Source organism: Pterocles gutturalis, unplaced genomic scaffold (assembly GCF_000699245.1).
Source record: "Pterocles gutturalis isolate BGI_N339 unplaced genomic scaffold, ASM69924v1 scaffold36590, whole genome shotgun sequence".
NCBI lineage: Eukaryota > Metazoa > Chordata > Aves > Pterocliformes > Pteroclidae > Pterocles > Pterocles gutturalis.
The window spans coordinates 22,428-45,105 of NW_010142054.1; the positions used below are offsets into that span (position 1 = coordinate 22,428).

Here is a 22,678-nt window from a genome sequence, read left to right on the forward strand (position 1 = left end):
CGAAGAAATTATTTAAAAGAGCTAGAATAGCCACTCTGTCTTTTTATATAGTTTTAACAGCTCTCAGTATAGCTGGGTTGCAGCACAGGAACAGGACCAGTAGGGAGAGGGTGTGGAAGAAAATAAGCAGCAGCTGGAGAAAGTATGCAATGGTGGTACTGGAAGAGAAAAGGTCTCTTAATTCTCCCTTTATAAGAATAAAAATGCTTAGTTTGAACGCAGTGTTACTGTGGTGACAGTGGTCCAATGCACTAAAACAGTGTCAGCTTTTTTCCCCCCATGCATCTTTTAAAACCATTTTTGCAGCATGATTGTCCTGAGTTCATAAAACTCTGTAACATACCAGAAGTACAACCCGGGAGTCAGTACACATGCTCCTTTTTTCAAACTTATCATCTGTGCACAGCTGGTTTTGTTTAAATTAAGAATAGAAATAATTTCTGTGTTCAGAGATGTGTGCACAATAGAAGCGACAGAGCACTAGTGTCGGAACACAATAGCAAGCAGTGGGAAGAACCTTCACAGCTCCAAGAGAAAGGGAGGATGGGTCCTATTAGTATGGTACAAGAAGTTTTTATTTCATTTATGAGACTCTTGTTGTTCTGGGCAGAAAGCTGTACATTTTACAGTCGTTCAAGAGTACCTCAGCCCTCTCACTGAATAAGTCTCAGCATTTTTTTTTAAATTAATCCCTATTTTAACTACATAGACTGTGGTTAAATGTTGGCTTATTCAGTAAAACAAAAGATTTCCAGAAGAAGCAGAACTGAGAAATACTTCTGGTTTTCAGAGTGTTTCATTTTATATTTTTATTTTATATTACAACAATTATTTTATAGACAGGAGAGAAGCAGAAGTAGGTATTTAACATTTTTCTCAACAGTTTAAAAGTACTTTTACTTCTGGATCATAATGAATTTTCCCCATCTGAGTAGCCTCCTCTATTGCCAAGCCTTTGCAAGTCTCCTTGTACTGATGCATTTCTCATCTTAGTCCTCAAAACGCTTCCCATTTGCCCTGTGAACGCTTGCAATTTACAGCATTACCTGCCCAGAAATGTTTATTGAATGGCAAGCAAAAAAAATGCTCAAGAAGAATTTGTTGTTCTGAATGGGAAGACTGAATTGAATGTGTTCAATTTGAACGCGAACAAAATAATTATCTGCCAAAAGTTGGCAAGCTCAACGCTTACAGCAACAAAGTACTCAAAGGTTTCAAAGAGATTAACGGCAACACAGGATTCTTTCTTCCCTAAATAACATGCACGCAGAGTATTGAAAACTGTTCACAGTCAGTTTTATTGGGCTCTTAAATTAGGCTGGTTTTATTTCTTTATGTACCACTGCCGCTATGTTCTTGTAAGGCATCATTTTCCAGCACAGCCTTTTTTAAAGAAAAAGTTATTACAGCAAACCATAGCCACATCAAAATACTTGATCCGATTTAAGCATAGCTGCCTCTTCCACATGTGGCAAACAGTTCTCTTTCACACTGCAGAGTAGGCAGGAAAAAGCTGCTAAAGACTACAGGACTCTGAAAGATCTCACTCCACCATGGACCAACGCAGCACACGAAGAAAACCCGTAATTTGTGGTACAACGCAGTAAGAGACACAAGAGTCAAAGTAGCACAAGCATCGCCAAGACTGGAGCTATTGAAAGACCATGAGAAGATTAAAGAAAGATCAAACACTGCTTTTTCTTTTCTAATAATAGAATTGAATGGATTTTTCTACGTGATCGGGGGGTTTTGAACCAGAAATTGTCTCAAGTCAAGCTTTGCAGACAGGAAATAACTGAGCTGCATTACCCAATACTCCTGTAGCAGTCTGATAAAGCAGAGTACATTATAAAAGGCTGCACTTTCTTCCTGAATTATGGGTCCCTCTTTACAAAAAAAAATATCATTAGATATGACACATCTTTCTCTCTGGATTTCAACTGTACTATATAGATACAATCACAAAAGACAATGAGTTCCTCAAAAGCAAAGCAGCTGCAGTAATGCTGATGGACTCAATGCAAGAGTGAAACTCTGCTGCTGTAGGACTAAATGCATCTGAGAAGGATGTTGCAAGGACATTACTTTACCATTTTCTCCCATCACATTTAAAAAATACAGTGTGTGGAGACTCCGATATGTAACAAGTAAAAAGTGCAGGCGTGCTCATCCTTAAAACCTCTGCAATTGGTGTTGGCCCGACACGAAAAGTCACCATGCCTTTTTGGTCAAGAGAGATATGCATGTACAGACCTTTCAAAAAAAATTATTTTCAGCCTGCATTTCTGTTGTTCCCTTATAATGTACTTTTACAATTTCCCACCAGCCTCTGGAACATTTATGTATTCTGATGTATTAGAAGCTGGCATTGTACATCAAGACAAACACAGTATGGTGAAGCAGCTTGAGCTTCAAATTTAATGGGTTCATTATATAAACCCTTAACTTTCTTAATGCACGTTCACAATAAGAACACTGACAAGCATAATTTCAACCGAAATAACAAAGCATTAAAGCTTCTTATCCAACTGCTTCCCTTAGCAACTCATGTTAGAGTAGAGTCAAAATAACAGGATTTATTTTACTTTTATCTTTGCTAGTATTTCAGCTGTGTTTAAAGACATGACAGCAATTCAAAAGAGAGACTATTTTAAACCCATTGCAGTCATTTTTCATACCCAAGGGAATTATACTTGCTGCTGCTGCCCTTAGATTTCAGGATTCTAATATCAGCAACAACAGGATCCTTTCAAAATAGCACCTTTAGAACATGATTTAGGTATGACCCCAAAGACTGTTCTGGCTTTTTGCTTCACAAACCATGCCTAGGGCTAATAAAATACCTTGAAAATAGGCATGTGCTCAGTCCTCAGTGGAGAAAGTCTGTCATTTATGCAAATAAATTACTCAGCTTCTCTGGCCAGATTAATATATTCCCAGTCTCCTGCCTTACAGGATAGGGATTGTTCAATGTTTCCATTAGATGACTCAAAAACTAATTTCTATGCTTACAAGAAAAAAGGTCTGACAAAACTTGCAAGCCATCTTACACTGTGCTGCAATTCTTATGGTAGCTGAATCCTCCAAACGGAACTTCTAACCTGGTGAGATGAGTAGGAACTTTAGTCACCATTCAGAAAATAAAGCATATTGAGTACTTTCTTAATAGCTTAATTGCATGAAACAGGCTGTGAAGATGTTTTATTTTTAAGGTGTTTTCTATGTGGAATTTCCGAATTATTCCTGAATTATTCCTAAGCAAGGAACAAGAAAGAAGGGTCACTCAAGCAGGACGCTGCCCTAGCTTGACAGGCTGCCTCCCGGCAGCTTGATCACTCCTGCCTATCGCTATACCCCCTTCCTCCTCTGCATTAGAGCACTGCAGATCAATAGGAAAAACATTCACTCATGGGAGGCCAACCAAGAGGTTTCAAATGCAGCTGCCAAGAATTTGAAAAGAAGTAATTCTGGATTAACTCTCATAAATCAGCAAATACCTTCTCAGCCCCTATATGCTGCTGTTCATAGCTTTTTACCATTCTCTTTATGATACATGAGTACGTTTAAAAATCATTATAGCTCTACAAAGAAGCAGGTATCTCAGTGCCAGTGCATCTTAGGGATGTTAGTTCATGTGTTAGTAATGAGCCCGGAGGCGTGTGTGCAGAAGAAAGCAGAGGGTTAGTGTGGATATACCTCAAAAAGCTCTAGAAATATATATTTTTTTAAGGCAGAATACCCAGGCAGCAGGAAGGGGCAAGTGAACTGCACTGCAGCTTGGGAAACAAACATCTTTAATATACAGGTAGTCTGCTCTTTGGAAAGGAACATTTCTGTGAAGCCAGTCCTCTAAAAGGACTCCTTCACTGCTGCAAGCCAAACCCCTGCCACCATGCAAGCAGCACAGCTAAACTTCGCTTTTTTTTGCGGTCAACTTCCCCATCAGCATGGCTCTCCACAGCAGCCTTTGTTCGAGGGAGGCTTAAGTGTTTTTTTGTTTTTTTTTTTTTCCTCCACGTTGTTTTCACTTCGTTAAATGTTCTCATTTACAAAGAAAGAAGTTATTTTCTTATTGCTGGGAAACAAAGGCTGCTTGGCAGTGACTCAGTACTAAGAACTCTCTCTCTGGAAAAGACCAAGAGGACTTTAGTTACACAAGACTGCAAATGAGGCTTATGGGGAACACAGACAACTCACCCAGCATGAAACAGGCAGATTCAGCTCTATGAATGGCTGTATATCATCTGAAACACTAAATTTTTCTATATGCACATTTCTGGTCCTTGACAAATGAGGTAGTTTAACCAACCTTATTTTTCACTTGCCTGTAAATCTTGCCCCAGTTTATCCCATCAAGATATGACTAGTCAGACTGTCAAAGTTCCGGGATGATGACCCACTGCAGAACTGGTATTTGTAAGAGTGGATATTAGATGCAAGAGACCTTCCCTACTACTCTTCTTAAGAGTCTAGAGAACACTGACTTGATTTTAAAAGGGAAAAAAATTAGAGTTTAAGCCTTCCGTTGCAACTTCTACTAGAAAAGTGTTTTAAAAAAAATAAATTAGAACTAGAATGCAATATGCTCCTCTAAAACTTTTCCATCAAGATTCACCAATGGTTAACCTGATGGCTATCACAGCAAGATCAAACAAAATGTTTGCATAACATCTTATCACTGAACTGGATTTAAGCAATGAGAAAGTACATCAGGAAATACCCTGTGCGGAAGTCCTTTGTCTGAATTAAAAATTATAATACTTCACTTGAATGAGAGCTACTTCAAAGATTTTAAGAATCAAGACACATTAGGCAGGCAGCAAGCATCCATTAAAAAGGAAGGTTCAGTGTTCCATCTTGTTTCATTAAAAAAAAAAAAGAAACCAAATCCCAATGCCCTACATTTGAATATACGTTCATTTTAATATTTTAATTTTGGAACAGGAAAAACTCTTCCACTCTATGAAGAGCAGAATTTCACTGATGAGAGGAAAATCCAGCCTTTATGAACTGAGCTATACTCGAGAAGGGTGTGAACAGCAGAGAAGAACTGGCAGAACATTCAATCTGACAGCCGTGCAGATGGCTCTGAGGGGACAGCTGCATCGTGCGGTGGGACATATTCTAGTGAATCTCTTAAAATGAGAACTGACATTCACCTGGCAAATGTGAGTAGCCCTTATCCCAAACTACAGACAAAAAATTGTATAACTCTTTCTCCCCATCGCACTTCACCACACTGGCAACCGCATCCTGGTCTTATTTCACTTTGTCCCTCTTCTATCCTCTCTCCATCACGGTCCAAAAACATTTTACCCTGTTGTTGCACAAGTCACTCAGGAACAGGCTGCACTGTCTTCACTCTCCATTCCCTGCTACAAGATGTAATGTGGTCTCTTAAGTATTAATGATGACTATTTAGTATATCCAAGATAAAATAACTCTTCTATAAATTACACCAAAAAAAAAATCAATAGGACAAGTCAATATCAATAAGACAAGCATTCTGCTTCATTTTAGAGGCTAAAAAGTTCTTTTCCACTACACCAGTGGACAAAGTGTTATTGACCTAAGACTTTCTGATTAAATGACCATTAGCATAGAGTGCAAGCTTGCAGCATTGGGAACAAGCAGTGCCTGCACTGTTCCCCTCCAGCCTACCAATGCAAAGCATTCCCAAGTAATTGCCCAAAACGGCCCAACTGCTTCTACTTTGCAGAAAAACACATCCCAGCTATAAAGTCCCAAAATGACAGTCTAAAATTTTCATAAAGGGGGCTGTTAAAGTTTTCTATAATTGTGCATCCAATCTTTGAACTACAATGGCTTTTTAGGTTTTGAAGCTTTGTGTGTGTTTTTTTTATATAGACCACACAAATACAATTATACAAATTATGAGACAAGTACTAACGAGAATCTGCTCTGCACAGATTCTGTTAATGAATTCTAATTGAAGGCTAATTAATTTCTCAGCAAGAGAAGCAAGCTTGAAAAAAAATCTCAGATGCTCTCCCATGCAGTGAACAGGGCTTTCAGGTAGAGTATCTGGGAAGCAAAGTTGTCAGTGGTTCAAGATCTTATTGCAGCCGGATATTTTTGTGATGCTTTATTTATGATATGGCACTGAAGTGGCGCTCAGATTTATAGCCTAGGTCTACACCTCTTATATTCAAAAGATCAAGGGCCCAACTCATTCAAGATAGACCAACACACTGACTGTATAGACGTTAATGGATCCTGCGCAGGTCTCAAAGTCTCCCCTGCACTTCAAACACCCCCAGGTGTTAAACAACCTAGGCTCCACGCAGCCCATACGACCCTACAAACACCAAAGGTCACTACAGAAACCCCTTCATTAGCTCCACCAGAGCTTCACTTGATCTTATGAGAGCATGAAGTGCTATGGTGCCTTGCTCTTTGCAGTATCCTTGTCTCTAGAAAAGCATTTGAAGCCAGTCAATTGAGCTTTCACACCTCACCTCTCCTTTTGTGGAACAGGAATGAAATTCCTGAGAAATTCTCCAGGAAACCAGGAGCTGAGGGAAATGAAACCAACTGTAAGCAGAGATGACAAGAAAACACTTCTTTCCCTGGAATTCACCAATGCCATTACATTCTTGCCACTAACAGCTCCTACATCATTCAAGAGTTCTTCATACAATAAAAGTTATCTGGTGTACAGAAGAACATAATCCCTACTACTCCTCCTTGTCTTATTTTGATGCTCATACTTGTTTAATGGGGTCCTCTTGATTTAATCAGGTTTCACTGAATAGTATTTCAGACCCCACACTGCCATGACTGACCTACTTATACCCTGCAAACATCCACAGAGAAAGAGGGAGGATGAGAGGAGAGATTTATTTCAACACATTTAAATTCACCCCTTATCTTAACTACATAGAGCCTTAGGTTTCAATATTTTGTGTGAAGGAGAACAGGACTGTTCTGTCCATTTTCACATTTAGCTGTATTAGAAGCCCGTAGTACTTTAAAGTTAAGTATCCAGTTATGCTTCTTTCATATTTCAAATATACCCCACTCCTAGATGGTATGAACAGAGTTAATTAAAATCTTTTAAAGTAATCTTGTGGATGTCACCACAGAATAACCAATACGTATTCATTCTACTGAACAGGTTAACAGGCCTGCTACATGCAAAGCAGGCACAGCAATCTGCTGCTCAAACCCTAGAAACAGCAAGAAAGCTTCTGACCTTCACATCCATTCTGCAAATTCCTGAACCAGAAAGTGTCTGAAAGCAATGAGGACACTGCCCACAGCCATTACAAAATAACCCCGTACACAGCCCAAACTCAAATTCAATAGCTACTTTGTAATGTTGTATTAAGAGCTTTGATTCAATAAATTAAAAATTGCTATGGAGTCAGGAAGCAGCACAGAAGCTATTTGGTGCTTTAGATCAAATAAGTTCTTCTATTTGAGACCATAAAAATTTAGAGACAGGGTTTTTTTTTGTTTGCTTCTGGATCACCATCATTCCAAACAGCACTTACCACCAGTCATCCAAAACATAAAGGCTATGCACAGGGGAAGCAAAACAATCTTTCGGGATAGAGACGCTGGGGCTTTTGACAAGGAACCAAGTTCTGATATAACAGGAAGCACCAACGCTTATCTCCACACAGCTCTGCAGACACAGTCCAGGCTACTTCACACCTATTTAATCTCTTTGAAGTCTTCTGCAGTGTGAAAGGAACAGCTCCATGTTACATTTCAGGCACAACAGTAGTTTATACACATGACCAACCCACAAAAAGCATGAAACACCACTGAAACGGTATTAGAAATGAAACTGTTTTCTCAACAGTTTGCAGCTAGAGAGCTGCTTTTACAACACATCACACACCATCCTGGATTTCTGACAAGACCTCTGAAGTGTTAACACTGCTACAAAGCACTTTCAAGTGAATGTAACAGCACTAACACAGAAATACTGGTATTTCTGTTCATCTCTAACTCAGGCAGCATTTCCATGGTTACCGTGTTGATCACTATCGGCTTTAAGTACATTCCAAATATAGACCAAATGCATAGCTTGGCACTGGAACAGCCCGAATAACTACCCTGCAGGCTAGTTCTTGTAAACTAGCTTTTGAGTCCCTGAGAGGTGTAACGCCCTCACAAACCTGCTATAGTGCCACTTGAAAACTTGGCAAGCATACTGTTCATGGTATAACCCAGATCATTGGTGAACACAGTCCCTGAAACTGGACAGATCTGCCAGCAACCTCATCGCAGCATCCGTACCATATTCCAAAACTTGGGGACTCATCTGAAAAATAGGGTCATCTTGCTTGTGCTTAAATTTCTTTCCTTTGAGGCCATATAGCATGAAGAGACCTGAAATCAAAATATCCTCACTGCACAAAACATCACCCCAAACCACAAGCCCTTTGGGATATTATCCCAGCTGTCAATCACAGGGTACTGTCTGCAACAAGTACACCTTTAGGTAGCTGTTGCAGAGAATGTTTTGGGGAAATTCATGCTAACTATGCATTGGCTAGATTGGATAATGTACATTAGTACCACTTTCATTAACAGCATTTAGAACTAATTATCTTCTACTGCTGTTAAGTTATGGAAGACATCAAACCCAAGCTCAAGATGATAGTAACAATTTCAGGAAAAAAAAAATCCCTTTTCCTTGCAGTAATTTAAAAGATTTCCATACATTGCAGAGTTTTAGCTTACATTCTCTGTGAAGTATATGTGAACGAAGGAAGTTTTTTTTTTTCTACAAACCAGAAATCAAAAGGATTTTACAGGCAGGTTAGTGAAAGGATGCTTCATTTAGATAGCACCTACAACTTGAGTATCAGTAAAATTCTAAGCTTAGCCAAGGAAATACTCGATAATATATATTCATAAAGCATTCTTGACAAATGTGAGTTATACTAAAAAAAGCATAGCATATTTGTTTAAGACTACCCAAAACCAAAAGCAAGGTAGGGGACAGAAGAAAAGGCAAAAAAGCAGGAGCAAGGAGTTACTGTGGGACAGGAAAGTCTGCAGCAAACTTCCTCTGTATGGGAGCACAGATGGGCAGGCTAGTGCCAGCGAACCTCAGCTTCAGCGCCCAGTGTTTTCAAGCATAAATAAAGTTACTTTAATATTTTAATATTTCATTAAAATAATTTAGACCTTATAAATAAAGCAAGAGACTGAAACCAGGCTATGAAGCAATCTTCCAGATAAGTGGAATTTTACTGATAATTCACTGGTGACTTATGCAACTGTGGTAACCAGCTTACCAGACCAAGCAAAGAGCCTCTGCTTTACTGCACAGGAAGAAATATCCAGACACAGAAACCTCGATTCTCATGAGGGATGTGACCAGTCAAGCCATCCACATAGGCTCTTTCTATACAGATCACTACTTTATCCCCCTCAGGGTACCCTTCCTGCATGGCTACTATTCAATAGCTGGGCATTTTCATTTCAGTGAAGTGGTCACAGAGAAGCTTTACTAGCACAATTACAGTGGCCTGATTGTTGCATACAGCTGCATGTAATGGAACTGGAAGGGAACCGGCTCTTAACCACCTAAAAACCAGTTTGCTACATGCAGAGACATAACCTTCTTCCAGATAAACAGTAAACTCTTCAACGATTTAATGCCACTTTATTAAAACTTTTGGTGGTAAAAGGTATACTGAGTCAGCAGGCAAAACAGTTTGGGGAGAAAGAATCTGATCTGAAGACAAGGGCTACCATTCCATCCCTTATCCGTAAAAGATCATCTTTAAAAACCACAGGCATGCCTCAACAGTACTTTAATTGGAAGAGTAGTTTCTTTAAAACAGATACAAGTCATTTGTGGTTTGCTCAAATAAATTTGCACAGCTGGAACTGTGTAATACTTGATTCTTGTATGGGAGCCTAAATGTCCATCTTCAGAGAACAAATGAATGACCAAGGTGGGATTTGAGGAGAAAGTGGATAGCCAGTGTAAGACTGGCTTACACCTGCTTGCCTCCCAGACACTCACAAGAGCTTCATTATTTCTCTTCCTCCCTTCAAGAAGTCCAGAGAGCCCAAAAGAGCCTAAGGCATAGTGGCACTCCACTAAAGAGTGAGCACGGCTAACTTCAGCTGCAGCCTCTGCACAATCTTGAGATATGAATCTCTAAAACACGAAGCCAGAATAGAGAATTAGGGCAAGAACCACATCCTCCTCAAGAAAAAATAGATTAAGGACAGAAACCCAAACATGCTGCATATAGATAAAATAATTTTAATCTTCCTTTCCTTTGGAGTAAGCTGGGAAAGCCTGATTACTCAGGTCAGGCTGTCCTGTAACTGGAAGACCAATATCAAATTGCTGGTTAGAAAAAAAAAAAAACCAAAACACCCAACAACTGAAATTACTCTGGTCTAGGTTGAAGGTGGAACATCAAGGACAGACTTTATAGCCATGTTATATAAGTTGCTAAAAGCTTATAGCTATAAGCTATATAAGTTGTTATAAGTTGCATATAAGCCATGCTGTAAATTGCTCTTCAGTATACACAGACCTTAGCTGATGCAGCGAAGGCAACAGCAATCAATACCAGATTGACTTGCAGTTTCACTTTAACTCGCTTATATTAAATGCATGTGCAAAACTATTCTACAGAGACAATGTGTGTTCACTCTGCCCACGTTCTAAGCAATGGAAATCAGTCCTGGCCCAGAAGCCACGTAGCTCTGAGCACAACGCTCTGTTTGACAGAACGTGCCCTGCAATTAGAGTCAACGTCAGTAGCTTCTAGGATAGGAAACTTAGCTTTTGACCCCAATTGCACAGGACATGACTGCTTTGGCTCAAGGTTAAAGTACTATGGAGAAGAGGCTGACCTTCAAAAGAGCATCACAGTACAGGCTGGCAACAGGCCAGTGAAAGCTTAAATGCCTGGAGACCAAGGTGATTACTGGGGAATGTGAGCTATTCTCAAGCGCTTCCTATTTCTCTGGCAACAATAGTGATATATAAAACTTTACACAACACAAGAACATACCTTTCTTTGAAATTTTTAAGATACACACACCAAAATGACTGTAAACCATTAAGCTTGTCTTACCATTCCTTGTAAATAACCATTACTCATCCTATAGCAGCTGAACAATGACAACTACGTTCTGCATATTGCTAACAGGCATCTCACAAATGCACAGGGTACTGTCACTCTGAAAGCAGAATTTGGTACTTAGCTTCCCCATTCCTTTCCAGTTAACAAAATTGCATGTCTGGTTCCTCCGCAGCCAGTTTTACTTTAAAATTCAGCTGCAATCCTACTGAGAATCTATTTTTGGAACACTCAAATATTTCTTACTGCTCTTTTGCTTCATGCTTAAGTCTCACTTTTATGAGTCCTACAACTGGTATTCATCACTTTTTTGGTCTTAGAATCACAGGCATTTTCAATAAGCAGGTCTGTTAAAACACTTTTAACATCTGGAATATGTTAGGGTATTTTAAATAAAATTATTACTGTGAGACAATCTGATTTATGAGTGGGGGAGGAAAGGATGACTACAGCATTGCTACAGTATAGGCTCAGAATTCCTCTTTAAACCACTGCCTGAAAGGCTAAAGACTTGTATCACCACAAAGAACAGTCTCCTTATCTCCATCCAGATCAACCCCACCACCGCATGAAGGTTCAGTGAAACAGGTTTGACTTCATCATCTCTGACAGCACCCACCAGGTTTTCATTTGAGCCAGAGGCAACTGGCCTCTAAGCCCTGCAAGAGTGATTTCACTCTACCAAGAGTACAACCAGCACAGTAAAGAAAGCTTTGTCAAAAGGGCAGAATTCAAGAGAAGCAGCATGGCTCAACTGTAAAGGTCTCAGTTTGTCTTTTGGACCAGCAAAATATCAGTTTCCAGGTAGAGAGCAGCTGTACTCTATTAAGCAAACCAATTAAAATTTATTAAGTACATCAACTAAATCTTGGCCATTCACTGATGCCAATGGCATGTCATCAGAATGCAGCATGATAGGGTCTGGGGCCTGCAGACAATTTACCTTTTAAGCGAGGAAGTTAAATGTAATATCTAAAAAAATCTTAACCTCACATAGATGTCTGATGTATCTGACTCAAAAGTTAGAAATTGATGGTGGAAGATCAACAGTACAGAACTACAGTGGTCCCTCACATGGAATCATCAACTATTAACCAGGCTAAGACTCATCACCATGAAAAAGAATAATTTAACAACTGAGGGAGATACCTTACAGATCTAACACAGCAAGCAGCACACAGAATGTGAGCAGGGCTTTATTGCCTCTTCCAACACAACGAGCAGGTGGCGTGAAGCAGAACGAGCAGGAGCCAGGCTCTAGATAGAGGATACATCTCTTGACAGTGTGTCATGAAGCAGAGACTCCTGCTGGAGGGTGTCACAATAGAGTTCACTTGGCTCCAGAAAGGAATTGCGCAGGCACAAGAAAGAAACCACACGCAGTACTATTATAGACAACAGAAGCATTCTGGACCAGAAGGGCTGTCAAGACACATCGCTGTAGGATGAAAGAGTATCCTGAGAGTGTTACCATATGTTTATATCATTCCCATCCTCTCCCTAGAGGCAGGCACTGCCCTTGGCCACTGCCAGATACACGGCACACTTGAACCATAAGGCCTATCAGGGTAGTCAGTGCTGCGGTTCCCATTGAGAGCATACAATCCTTTTCTCCACATCCAAACACACCATTAAGACACCAATAACCAGGTAATCCCACTGACAGATGCACCACCGGCATGTTAAGGTGGTACAACTTCTGCACCCCTGAATCTGCTCCCTGACAAAACACAAACCGAAAGATACCCCCTACCTTCAAAAGATAAGCCAATTAAAAAAGAACAGTCAAGACTCCTTTTGATTCTTTTATAAAAAGCAATTAAAATCAGATTATAGACCATCAGTTCTTTGTTCTTTACCCTCCTTTACAGGAAAGAAAGGCAGACAAAAGCAAGAATTAGTTTAGTCAACACAGAACAAACAAGTTCAAGTGAAATTGCTTTAAATTCTGTTCATTACAACATCAGTGGCTGCACCATGCAGACCATGAAACACTTCAATAGAAATAAGTAATTTCATAGAACCATGAATTCAGTAATGAAGAATTTATCCACAGGCCAATGAATTGCACAGCAAAGAGTTTTGCAAATTAAGTAGTATAATTTACACACTGAATAAAACAGCCAGAAAAATGTTCTCTGGAAAGGATTCTGCTGACTGATGTTCCTGAACTAGACTGTATGTCTATGGCATTCACATTTCACACTCAATGAAGAGACAATGCACTTGAGAAAGGAAGTGCTCTCATCAGGAAACTAACTGTTCCTCTTCTGTTGTGGCATAAACAAACATAAATGACACATTGCCATCCTGACTACCACCAGAGAAATATTCATTTTCACAAAATGAGACCTATTATCATCAAAGCAATATGATATAACACAGCAGCAGCAGGCAAGGCAGAAAGTTATCAGTCACAGAGGCGTTACGAGGTTTGCAATGTAGTTTTCAGCTGTTACACAGATCAATCTGCATATTTTCAAAAAAACACCTATACTCAAGTTTTGAGACTATAAATAATGTCAGAAAGAACAATTATCAGAATGTCAGAAAGTAGTAATTATCCAGCAAGTAACCCAAAACGTACACAACCCTACAGATTTAGATATTTAACTTCATAAATCTGACCATGACAAAGTCTTGAAATGCTAATTTAAGAGAACCCAAATGTATGTAACTGAGAATTAAAACAGCTTAAATAAAAATCCATTTGTAATACACAAGGGTAGCTTTGCTTTGCTATCTCCCACAATCCCTCTGCTGTCACCAGGGTTAAAGCTGCTAGGTTCCAACAGACTTGTGATATTTTTATTGTCAAATTTACTGATATATAGTCCCCAAATCTAATTATCATAAAGTAAAACCAAGATAGAAAACATCCAGATCTGAAGTTTCATACATGAACACAAAGCAAGAAAGCCAACCGGTCAGCTCGCATGCTACCCCATTAGATCATACAAAACACCACTTATTTTTTAAATTTCCGTTTTTCTAAAGTAAGGGCAGATTCCACTTTATGCCAAAGAACCTAGCAGAATCCACAACTCCAAGTCATTAAGCACAATTTGCAAATAATTCGCACCACTAAAGAACACCAGACCTGAAGACTGCTGAATCAAGTTTCTAATGGCCCCTTCATTTACTGTTACAGCAACCTGCTTCAGCATTTTTCAAATGGCAGATTCCTAATTATTTCCCCATGGAATCAGGAGCTCCTGCAGTGCAACACATACTGACAAATGCCCTGCTGACTTGCTCTTCCTATCTCATGGCCAGCTGCCATCAGCTCACTAACAGTGCAGGAGGGGACAAGTGCCTGTCCCCACCCAGGTGCTCCTCAGCCCCCCGCAAGCCTGCCGAGGAGATCAGGCTGACAAAGTACCTTTTTTCCTTTTTTTCCAAGGCAGATTGTCTTCCTAAACCAGCTTGCTGATGAACGTGTCTTTGCAAGAAAGCATCACAAGCAAGCTGAAACACCAACTTAGCTGTAACAGGAAACCACATATTCGGTTATGTTTCTCTGACCCTTAGAAGAGAGAGCCCATGAACCACAAGCTGAAAACCTCTCACCTGAGTGGAAATCTGTATTACTTGAGCAAAAGCAATGCAGAGAAAAGCCAAGACCTTGGGACCTGATCTAAAATTTTGATGGCTCATTGCTTGCTCTTATTCTTTTGGCAGCACTGCCCCATGCTGCAGCGGAGCACAGATTCTGCCAGCTTCCAACACAAGCTTCCCAGCTGTGTTGCCACTGTGTCTTCCACCAGCACGAGTTCTTGGTATGACTGACCTCAAACCTCACTGATTACAGCTGAAAGAAGCTGCATGCAAACTGACTGCGAGAAAGCTGAATTATTGAGTTACCTGTAATAGGCCCCACTTACCATTTTACCTGAGCTGCTAACTTGACCTGTCTTAACTATGATAAAAGTGAGACAAAAAGCGTTACTAATTCAGCTTATCAGCCCAGTTCTTCATTTAGAATGTACAAATAGTAATTTTAAACTACATGAAAAATTTGAACAAATTCACTTGGGAGAAAATAGACCATTTAAGACTAACCTGTAATTAATTTTAACTTGAGTTAATTAACTAATTTCCTTGAAAATCTCAGAAGATTAATTCTATATTCAGAAAACAAAAGTTTTAAGATCTCATCACCACCCTCCTTCCAGAAACATGTTGAATTCAAACTAAGGGCAAAGCAAAACCCATCTTGGTTACAAAAATCACAACTAAGACCCCTCAGTTACACATTCCAAAATCTGGACTCTGATTGAATATGCTTCATGGGAAGTCCTCAGGGGTTGCTTCCAATCCCTCAGGCTCTCCATCTACTCTCTCTTTCATGTGTGTTGTTTTCTAAAAGCATAGCAGCTCAAATATTCTGCTGTAAAACGACAGTAAGAGCTCCACAAGAACAGGAAGTGCAGATTGCTTACGCTGGAGGTGCCCGTAACTGGCCGTACCATACGGAAACGCCTCACTCTACATCTGCAGCTGACATCTCTGCTCTCTGAACAACCCCTGGCTCCTCATTGGACAAGTTTTTAGAATTATTAAAAAAGACAACACACCATACCCTCTTCCTATGAGGCTCTGAAGGCTTTTACTCATGCTTTTTAACGGCTAACCACAGGTTAAATTACCAGCATGAAGTTACAGCCTTTCCAGATCATAACTGCAGTATCATGGGTGTCTAGAACTCTGCTGAATGAGCTAACCACTTCCTTTCTGCCAGGTTCCCACGTGTTCAAACTTTGAGATTTTTGACTCAAAGGCAACATCATCTGGCTGATCAACAGATGCTACAGCAGCACTTCACACCAGTCTCAGAGCTTAAACATCTGCAAAGGGTGAAAAGCTTGGAGTGATTTCAGAACAAAGCAACATGAACTGTTTTGATACCTATTTTTCTTCTATTGACACCTTTCAGAGTTTGACAGTAGTGGTAGTCTAGCTTTTAAAGTGGAAAAGACTTGTTAAAAAAAAAACTGACTAAAAGCAGTTGGCAAATAAGAGAACTGCAGCTGTCAGCTCCAGCCAGGTCATGTGTTTGCCCACAAAAGCAGGAAACAGCTAGCCCTGGAAATATCTAAGCACACCATGAAATAACACATAAATTGCACCATAAGCAGGCTGCTAGGTCAATATTTTTCCCTAGTGCTCAACTTAACTCTTATGTTTGTTAATCACAGCTCATTCCAAACAGGTGGCCAAAAATTCACTGGTTCTTACAAAGTGTGCTAACACAAGAGAACATCAACAATGACATAAAACAGCAGTTCAGCTGCAGACACTTATTGGAAAATAAGAAAATCCATACAAGGCACTGTTCCACTGCAGTTTTACCAACGCACCTCCGACAGTAAATAAGCCTGAATTTTCAACAAAGACAGGAAGCAAAGTAGATGAGAGTCTGGGAGTCATACAACGGAAGGGAAAACAGCTGAGCAGTTTCAGAAGCAGACACTCAGTTTGCTCCCTTTCCTAGGCTTTAAGTGTCCAAGACAAAACCTCAAGAACGTGCACCGCATCGGGGGATAACTGCTTCTCTATACCTTCACAGCCTACTTTGTACTTGCAAAACTTGGAGAACAGCTTCCTTTTTCTCATCGGCCTCTCAGCCCCTCTTCACGTGATGCATGGAATGCATTTTTTCCAAGAAAAAGAAAATGAGACTAGAAGGAATAAAAATAGTAGTGTACAGGTATGGCACTTCACTTGATACATAGTTATTTTTTTAAATTACATTTTAAAGTAATAACCTTTAAAATGAAAAGATGATGTACTGCCTGATCAGGAAACTCATTGCAATCTAGATCAAGGGATTATACTTGGATTTGTCAATCTGAAAGAAAACAGATATTTTTTCCTAATCTACTTTACCATTGAAGCGCATTTATGCCCTCTACAATCTTATTACTTCCCTGTAATTTAGGGATACTTTACATCATGCAGATTTACCTTAAACGCTTTTTTTCAGACCTATAAAACCAAAGCAAGCCAGTCAGCTTGTTGTCCACAAGAACAATTTTGAACCATTAAAATTACAACATAATCAAGAGGGCAGTACACATTATAGAACACCCAAGGCAGTGCAAGATGAATTGCTATTTTGATTTAAAAAAAAATCAAATGTGTTATTTCCACAACTGTAATCTCCCAACACTGATGACTAGTTTACCTACAGACTTCGCTATTTGGCACCAGTGGAACGTGACAAATGCCAGGAACTTTAACAAAGTGGAAACATTATTTTAGGTATTCAGAAGACTGCAAAATACCCTTGAAGGCTGTCCCCTGTCACAGGCAGATTTGAAAATCCTAGTTTCCACAAAGCCATAAATTCTTAAAATCTGCATAATTTGACTAAACATAACAGGGCAGGTTTAGAGCACACTTTCTGTGTTCAGTCATGTTACTATTGATATTTATTTCTGAAACTAAGTAATTTTTGTCTGTAAATAGGACATTTTCTAAATGGGCTGAAGAGCCACACATTTTCCACAGAGCTTCCAGAAACTAAAAAAAAAAAAACCAAAAGAACCAACAAATCACACTCTGGTCAATGGTTCATTTCAATGTGTTTCTTTCAAAAAAATCTTATTTTCCATTTGCATAAATTCCACCCTTGGAATGCCACAGTAGCTGATTATTCATTATTTAAATTTGCTTTGGAAATTAAACTCAAGAGGAAATCTCTAATGCATGTCAGACTGAAAATGACCTGTGAATCTCCAAAATTAATTTCAGCCTCATGTGTGTTAAGAAAGCTTCAAGATTCAAGTTCTTAACTGCCTCTTAACATTAAGAACTACTTATTCAGCAAAGTCCCTATATTACTTTAAATGTAAACCTCTAAGCTAATATCAAAAACTGAACCTATCATCTTTCAAAGATTTATAAAAGCAGCTTCGCAGTTTTTTCTCCAATATATTTAACCTTGGTAACTTGACAAGTGAGTCTAAGTAAACAGTCATTTTTCCACATTTCAGCTGCTTCCAGCATTACATAAACTTCAACATGAATAGGAGGAAAAACGAGGCAAGATTTTATTCAGTCTGATGAACAGCTGTACAAGTTGGGTTTTTTTTTTTTAATTATATATACACACACATACACACAGACTTTTCAAGAAGTTGCTTATGACAGATAAGCCACAGAGCAGCCAAAAATCATCATGGCAGCACTGGTAACCACTTGGTGAAATCATATTGCCTGTGGCATGCCAGACTAAAATGTGATGGTTCCTAGCCTATGATTCTTCAATCTTTTCAAGTTCAGGAGATAGCTTCATTAAAAGATTTGCATCCAGTTCTTACTGTTTTCACAGCAACTTAGATATTATCTGGAACCACACAATTCGCCAGTAGAAGGGAACCTTCAAGAGAAGCAGCTTATATTAGATTTTACATAGCTTGCCTTTAATGACAAAGGAAGACAAGAAGCATGCAGCTGTGGATCTCCCAACTCGCCACCTACAACAGAACTTCACCAGTTCTCTTGCAGACTTGAGATACAACGGGTTGTGCCCTGGAGTATATTGTCACTGAGATACATCAGGGCTCAAGAGATGATTTTTGGATTTCAGTGGAGGAACATAAGAGAAACTTATTTTCAACACCAATTCAGCTTAGGAAGAAAGAATTTTCACTGAATCTATTTTAAAAGTCTTTATATCATAATTGTCTGCAAAACACTTGTCTTGTCAATCTTGGCTCAGATCAAAGTGCAATTAAATCCAGTTTTTTGTCTTAATATAGCTGCACTCACTCTTCAAAGTTCTCTCAAAACGTGCTAGAGCAGCATGAATAGAATGCTGATTGTTCTTTATTCTCCCTCAAGTACCTCTCTGAAACCCAGGAGAAGAAAAGTGGGCAAATAGTAAGTTTGTAGTGTAAATGACCCATTCCACTACTGGATTTACTTGGTTGCTTGCAGAAAATAAGAATTTCGTGCTGATTTCTCTATCTGAAAGCATCCAGGAAATCTTTACAGTCCACATGGGCTTCACTGACACTGGTGATCTTCATTACTCCTGTCTAGAATTAATTACCTCTTCAGTTCCACAAAACTCTCAGGGAATGGAGCACGATTTTCCAAATACAATTTTTAAAAGTACTCAGCATCTAAACGCAAAGATGAGATCCCATGCAACAAGACCCAAGGTAGAAACAGTGATTTTTGTTAGACAGCTCAGCATGGAGCACATTGCTGCTATATTGACCAAAGGTTTCTTCAAGAGGCTTTTTACTGACAGCTGAGAGTCTCTGGTGTGTGGGTTTAAACCTCTATTTGAGGACACACTCTCTCAAAGGTTGGGGCCATATGAAAGAGAGGGACAGAAAAAAACTCAAAAACCATATTGTGAAATTTGTTTGTTGGGTGCCTTAAATTCAAGCTTGGTACATATCAGAATATGTTCCTCATTTCAGAAGAGCTGCTGATACAGTTAAAATAACATTATAGCACTTCTTTTGTTGAGAATATGCAACATAGTACTTGTACTTCAGTGAGCACAAAATTTGACAGCAATATTCCTTCCAGAAATACTTCAACTTATGCAATCACTACCCAACCATGGGAAAACCGTAAGAAAAGGCGTGAAACTATCATATACTGTTTACATTCTTTGAAGAATTTGGCTCACAGAGACACTCCTCTACATACTTCAGAAAATGCATGACCATTTTGACAGATCACCAGCAGGAGTTTCAAAAACCAGTAACATAACAGAAGCGACATGGCAGGAGAAGGATGTTCATCCAGGGATCACATTCTGAACAACTTCCAAGTGACAACTCGCTGTCGTGACATAGATGAAATAAATCATATGTATTATCACTAATCTGAACTTCTAATCTCAGAAAGCATCCTGTTCAGCTGTTTCTTTTTATAAATATTCTTCTCCTCTTAGGTCACTAAGTTTTAATTTGTCAACTATTATTTTCTCCTAGTTGCATATGTAATACAATCTCTTTCTTTCCAAAGGAGAAAAATGCTTTTGTGTAAGAAAAGACTTAATGTTTGTTAAAGATTACTCTTCAAACACTATCCCCAAGCTACAGAACAGTTTGAGAACTCGAAGTTAATAGTCAGAAGTGTTTCTAATTACACCCAATAGAGCACTGTGAAAAAACCCAATGTCAGCATTTTAACTCAAAATATCTTTGAAGAGATAAGAAGAAATTTTGCCTTCAATTCAACAGCAAGGTAAAGACTCATTAGTTCAGCAAACAGACAGAGAATTTTGGCCATGGAACTCATTTTGGTTGACTGAGCTAAGAACAAGAGCTAGCATACTTCACTGAAGGCTAAAGTTACACACACAATCAAATTTAAATTAGCAACCATCTGAAGCCTAGCTATCAGAAGTTTATGGTCTTTTAGGACTTTATTACACTTATCACAGTCAAGTTCTTCACCACTAATGAAAATAACTGCTCTCTGCATCAAAGTGTTTGCAAGAGTAAGACCTGTGTGTGTAATACCGGAGGCAGCTTTAGGAATAAGATAAAAAGAAATGGAAAAATTCCCTGTAGAGCGGTCTAGCCCTTTTTTGCCCTGTAACTGCAAAGGACCACTTCTGTAAGGAACTCTGCACTCCAAACCATGTGATCTATCTAAATATTTACACCATGAACACTATTAAATCTCTCCGCTGAAGCCACTAAATATACTGTTTTCAGCAAGTGAAACAAAACAATTACTACTTAGATTATTATTGAGTTTTAACTGTTTTTATCAGGTAGAAGCTGACCTGACTGCTCTCCTCAACTGCTTTTTGTAACTCATGAGAGCCACAGAGCTGTGGTTTTGGCTAAATATACTTAAAAATGTCAAATACCTACTGCCTTTCTGTTTTCTAAAGAAAAAAAATGGATGGACAGGGGGAGAAAGGGAGAGAGAGATAGAAGAAGGAACCTAATTAGGATTTTTTTTTGTTACCATTTGTAACATTAGCACACAAATTAGCAACCATGCACCCAAGAGACTTTTTTTTTCATCTCTCTGGCCTCCCTAGCAATCTTTTTTTTCCTCCCCCCAAAGCATTGACAATGCTCAGAATGCTTCCTCCTCTTTCGTTCAGGCTTATTCTCACTTTCATGGCTTTTCTCTGTGCTCTCTAGTCCTGTAAACTGTATACTGACGAAGACACAACCACAACAATCTTTTAAGCAACCTATTTGACACTGTCTCCCATACTAGAATAGATTGCCCCCAGTAATCAGTTGGAACTATGCCTTGAGCCTACTTTTGCTCTAACTTTAAGATAAATCTATGGACTACATCTAAACTTTGGGGGAAAAAGAGAACACATTATGTAAAAAAATACTCCGGGTACAGAGGAAACCATCAAAACATGTATCTCATCTGCTGTACATCATGCAGATTTGTATGTTCTACAGTATCTATCAAACAGAGCCCAGCAAGCACTTAGCAAGACAAGGAACTGTCAAGGAAGAAAATTACAGCAAAAATTAATACTTACAGCCATAATTAACTCAAAAGGGTGTTTATACACCCGTACGGGGGATTGATACTTCTGCACCATAGCTGCAGTTAGTAAGATCAACTCAAACCTGAAAAAGAAATTTTTAAAACCATCTGTCAAATGTAGGAAGCCATTTGCAATCTTCTCTTACAATTATTCTGTGCGTGATACCATGCTAGCAATTCTACAGGAAATCCTTCATAATTCCTTGACGACTTTTTTTCTTTTAGAAGACACAATGGGGCCCTGAAAAGCTATGTATATTTTTCTCAGAAATGACTTATCATTTCTTCCAAAGAGAACATAAAATTAGCACATTTTCAGTTCACTTTTAGTAACAAATCTTCAACACACTTCATGACTCTTCATCAGGATGGTGCGACTTCCTGTGCTGCTGCTGCCGAGAACCAAACATTGACACACATCAGCTGAAGGCAGGAAAGCATGGCTCAGTCACCCAGTACCGTAAGTGGGCTGCCTTGCTTATAGGTCATTCTGAATGGGGATTGGTTTCAAAGGAAAAAAAAAAAATATTAAAAAAAATATACCAAGTGTTAAAACCCCTCGTTTTCAGAAAGAAAAAAAAAATGGATCACTACAGCACAGCAATGTAAGGCATTCCTTCATCGTTCCCAAACCAAATTAAGACTTCTGAGAGAGAAACTTATTAAGAGACAGCTGGGGAGAAAAACTTAGAGAAACTACAAACATTCTAATAGATGGCCAGAAAAAATTCACTAGCAAAACGGAGAGAAGCTGTTCCCATGGCTCTGTGTCTGCTTGACTCAAACTCTCTTGAATGCAGTGACATGTATTGAGAGAAAACTGGCAGTAGCGCTTCCAGACAAAGCCACCGGCTGCTAGCCAGATTCATTTTAGCGAGAAGTGGCTTTGTTACAGTAAGTTCACGTTATTTCATTTTTTAATGTGCTCTCACGTTATCTCCAGCCCTTCTGGAAGCGTTATCTCCTCCAGCCCCGAGCGGGGCAGCCGGGCACCGCGGCTCCTCGGAGGCCAACAGCAGCCAACAATAAATTCAAGAGTCACAAGAAAGTTCACCCGACATCTATTCACGAGAGGAATTTAC

The 22,678-nt window shown here is 39.2% G+C and overlaps 1 protein-coding gene across 1 annotated transcript in view; it reads right to left on the reverse strand.

The window, feature by feature from the left end:
- Positions 1-21,651, reverse strand: part of SEC14L1 (SEC14-like 1 (S. cerevisiae)) — a 38,566-nt gene extending 16,915 nt beyond the window's left edge. Inside the window, exon 1 of the mRNA XM_010084242.1 lies at positions 21,589-21,651. Within this exon, the coding sequence (XP_010082544.1) occupies positions 21,589-21,651 (63 nt within the window). The remainder of the gene's footprint in view (positions 1-21,588) is intronic.
- Between the last annotated feature and the right edge of the window lie 1,027 nt (positions 21,652-22,678).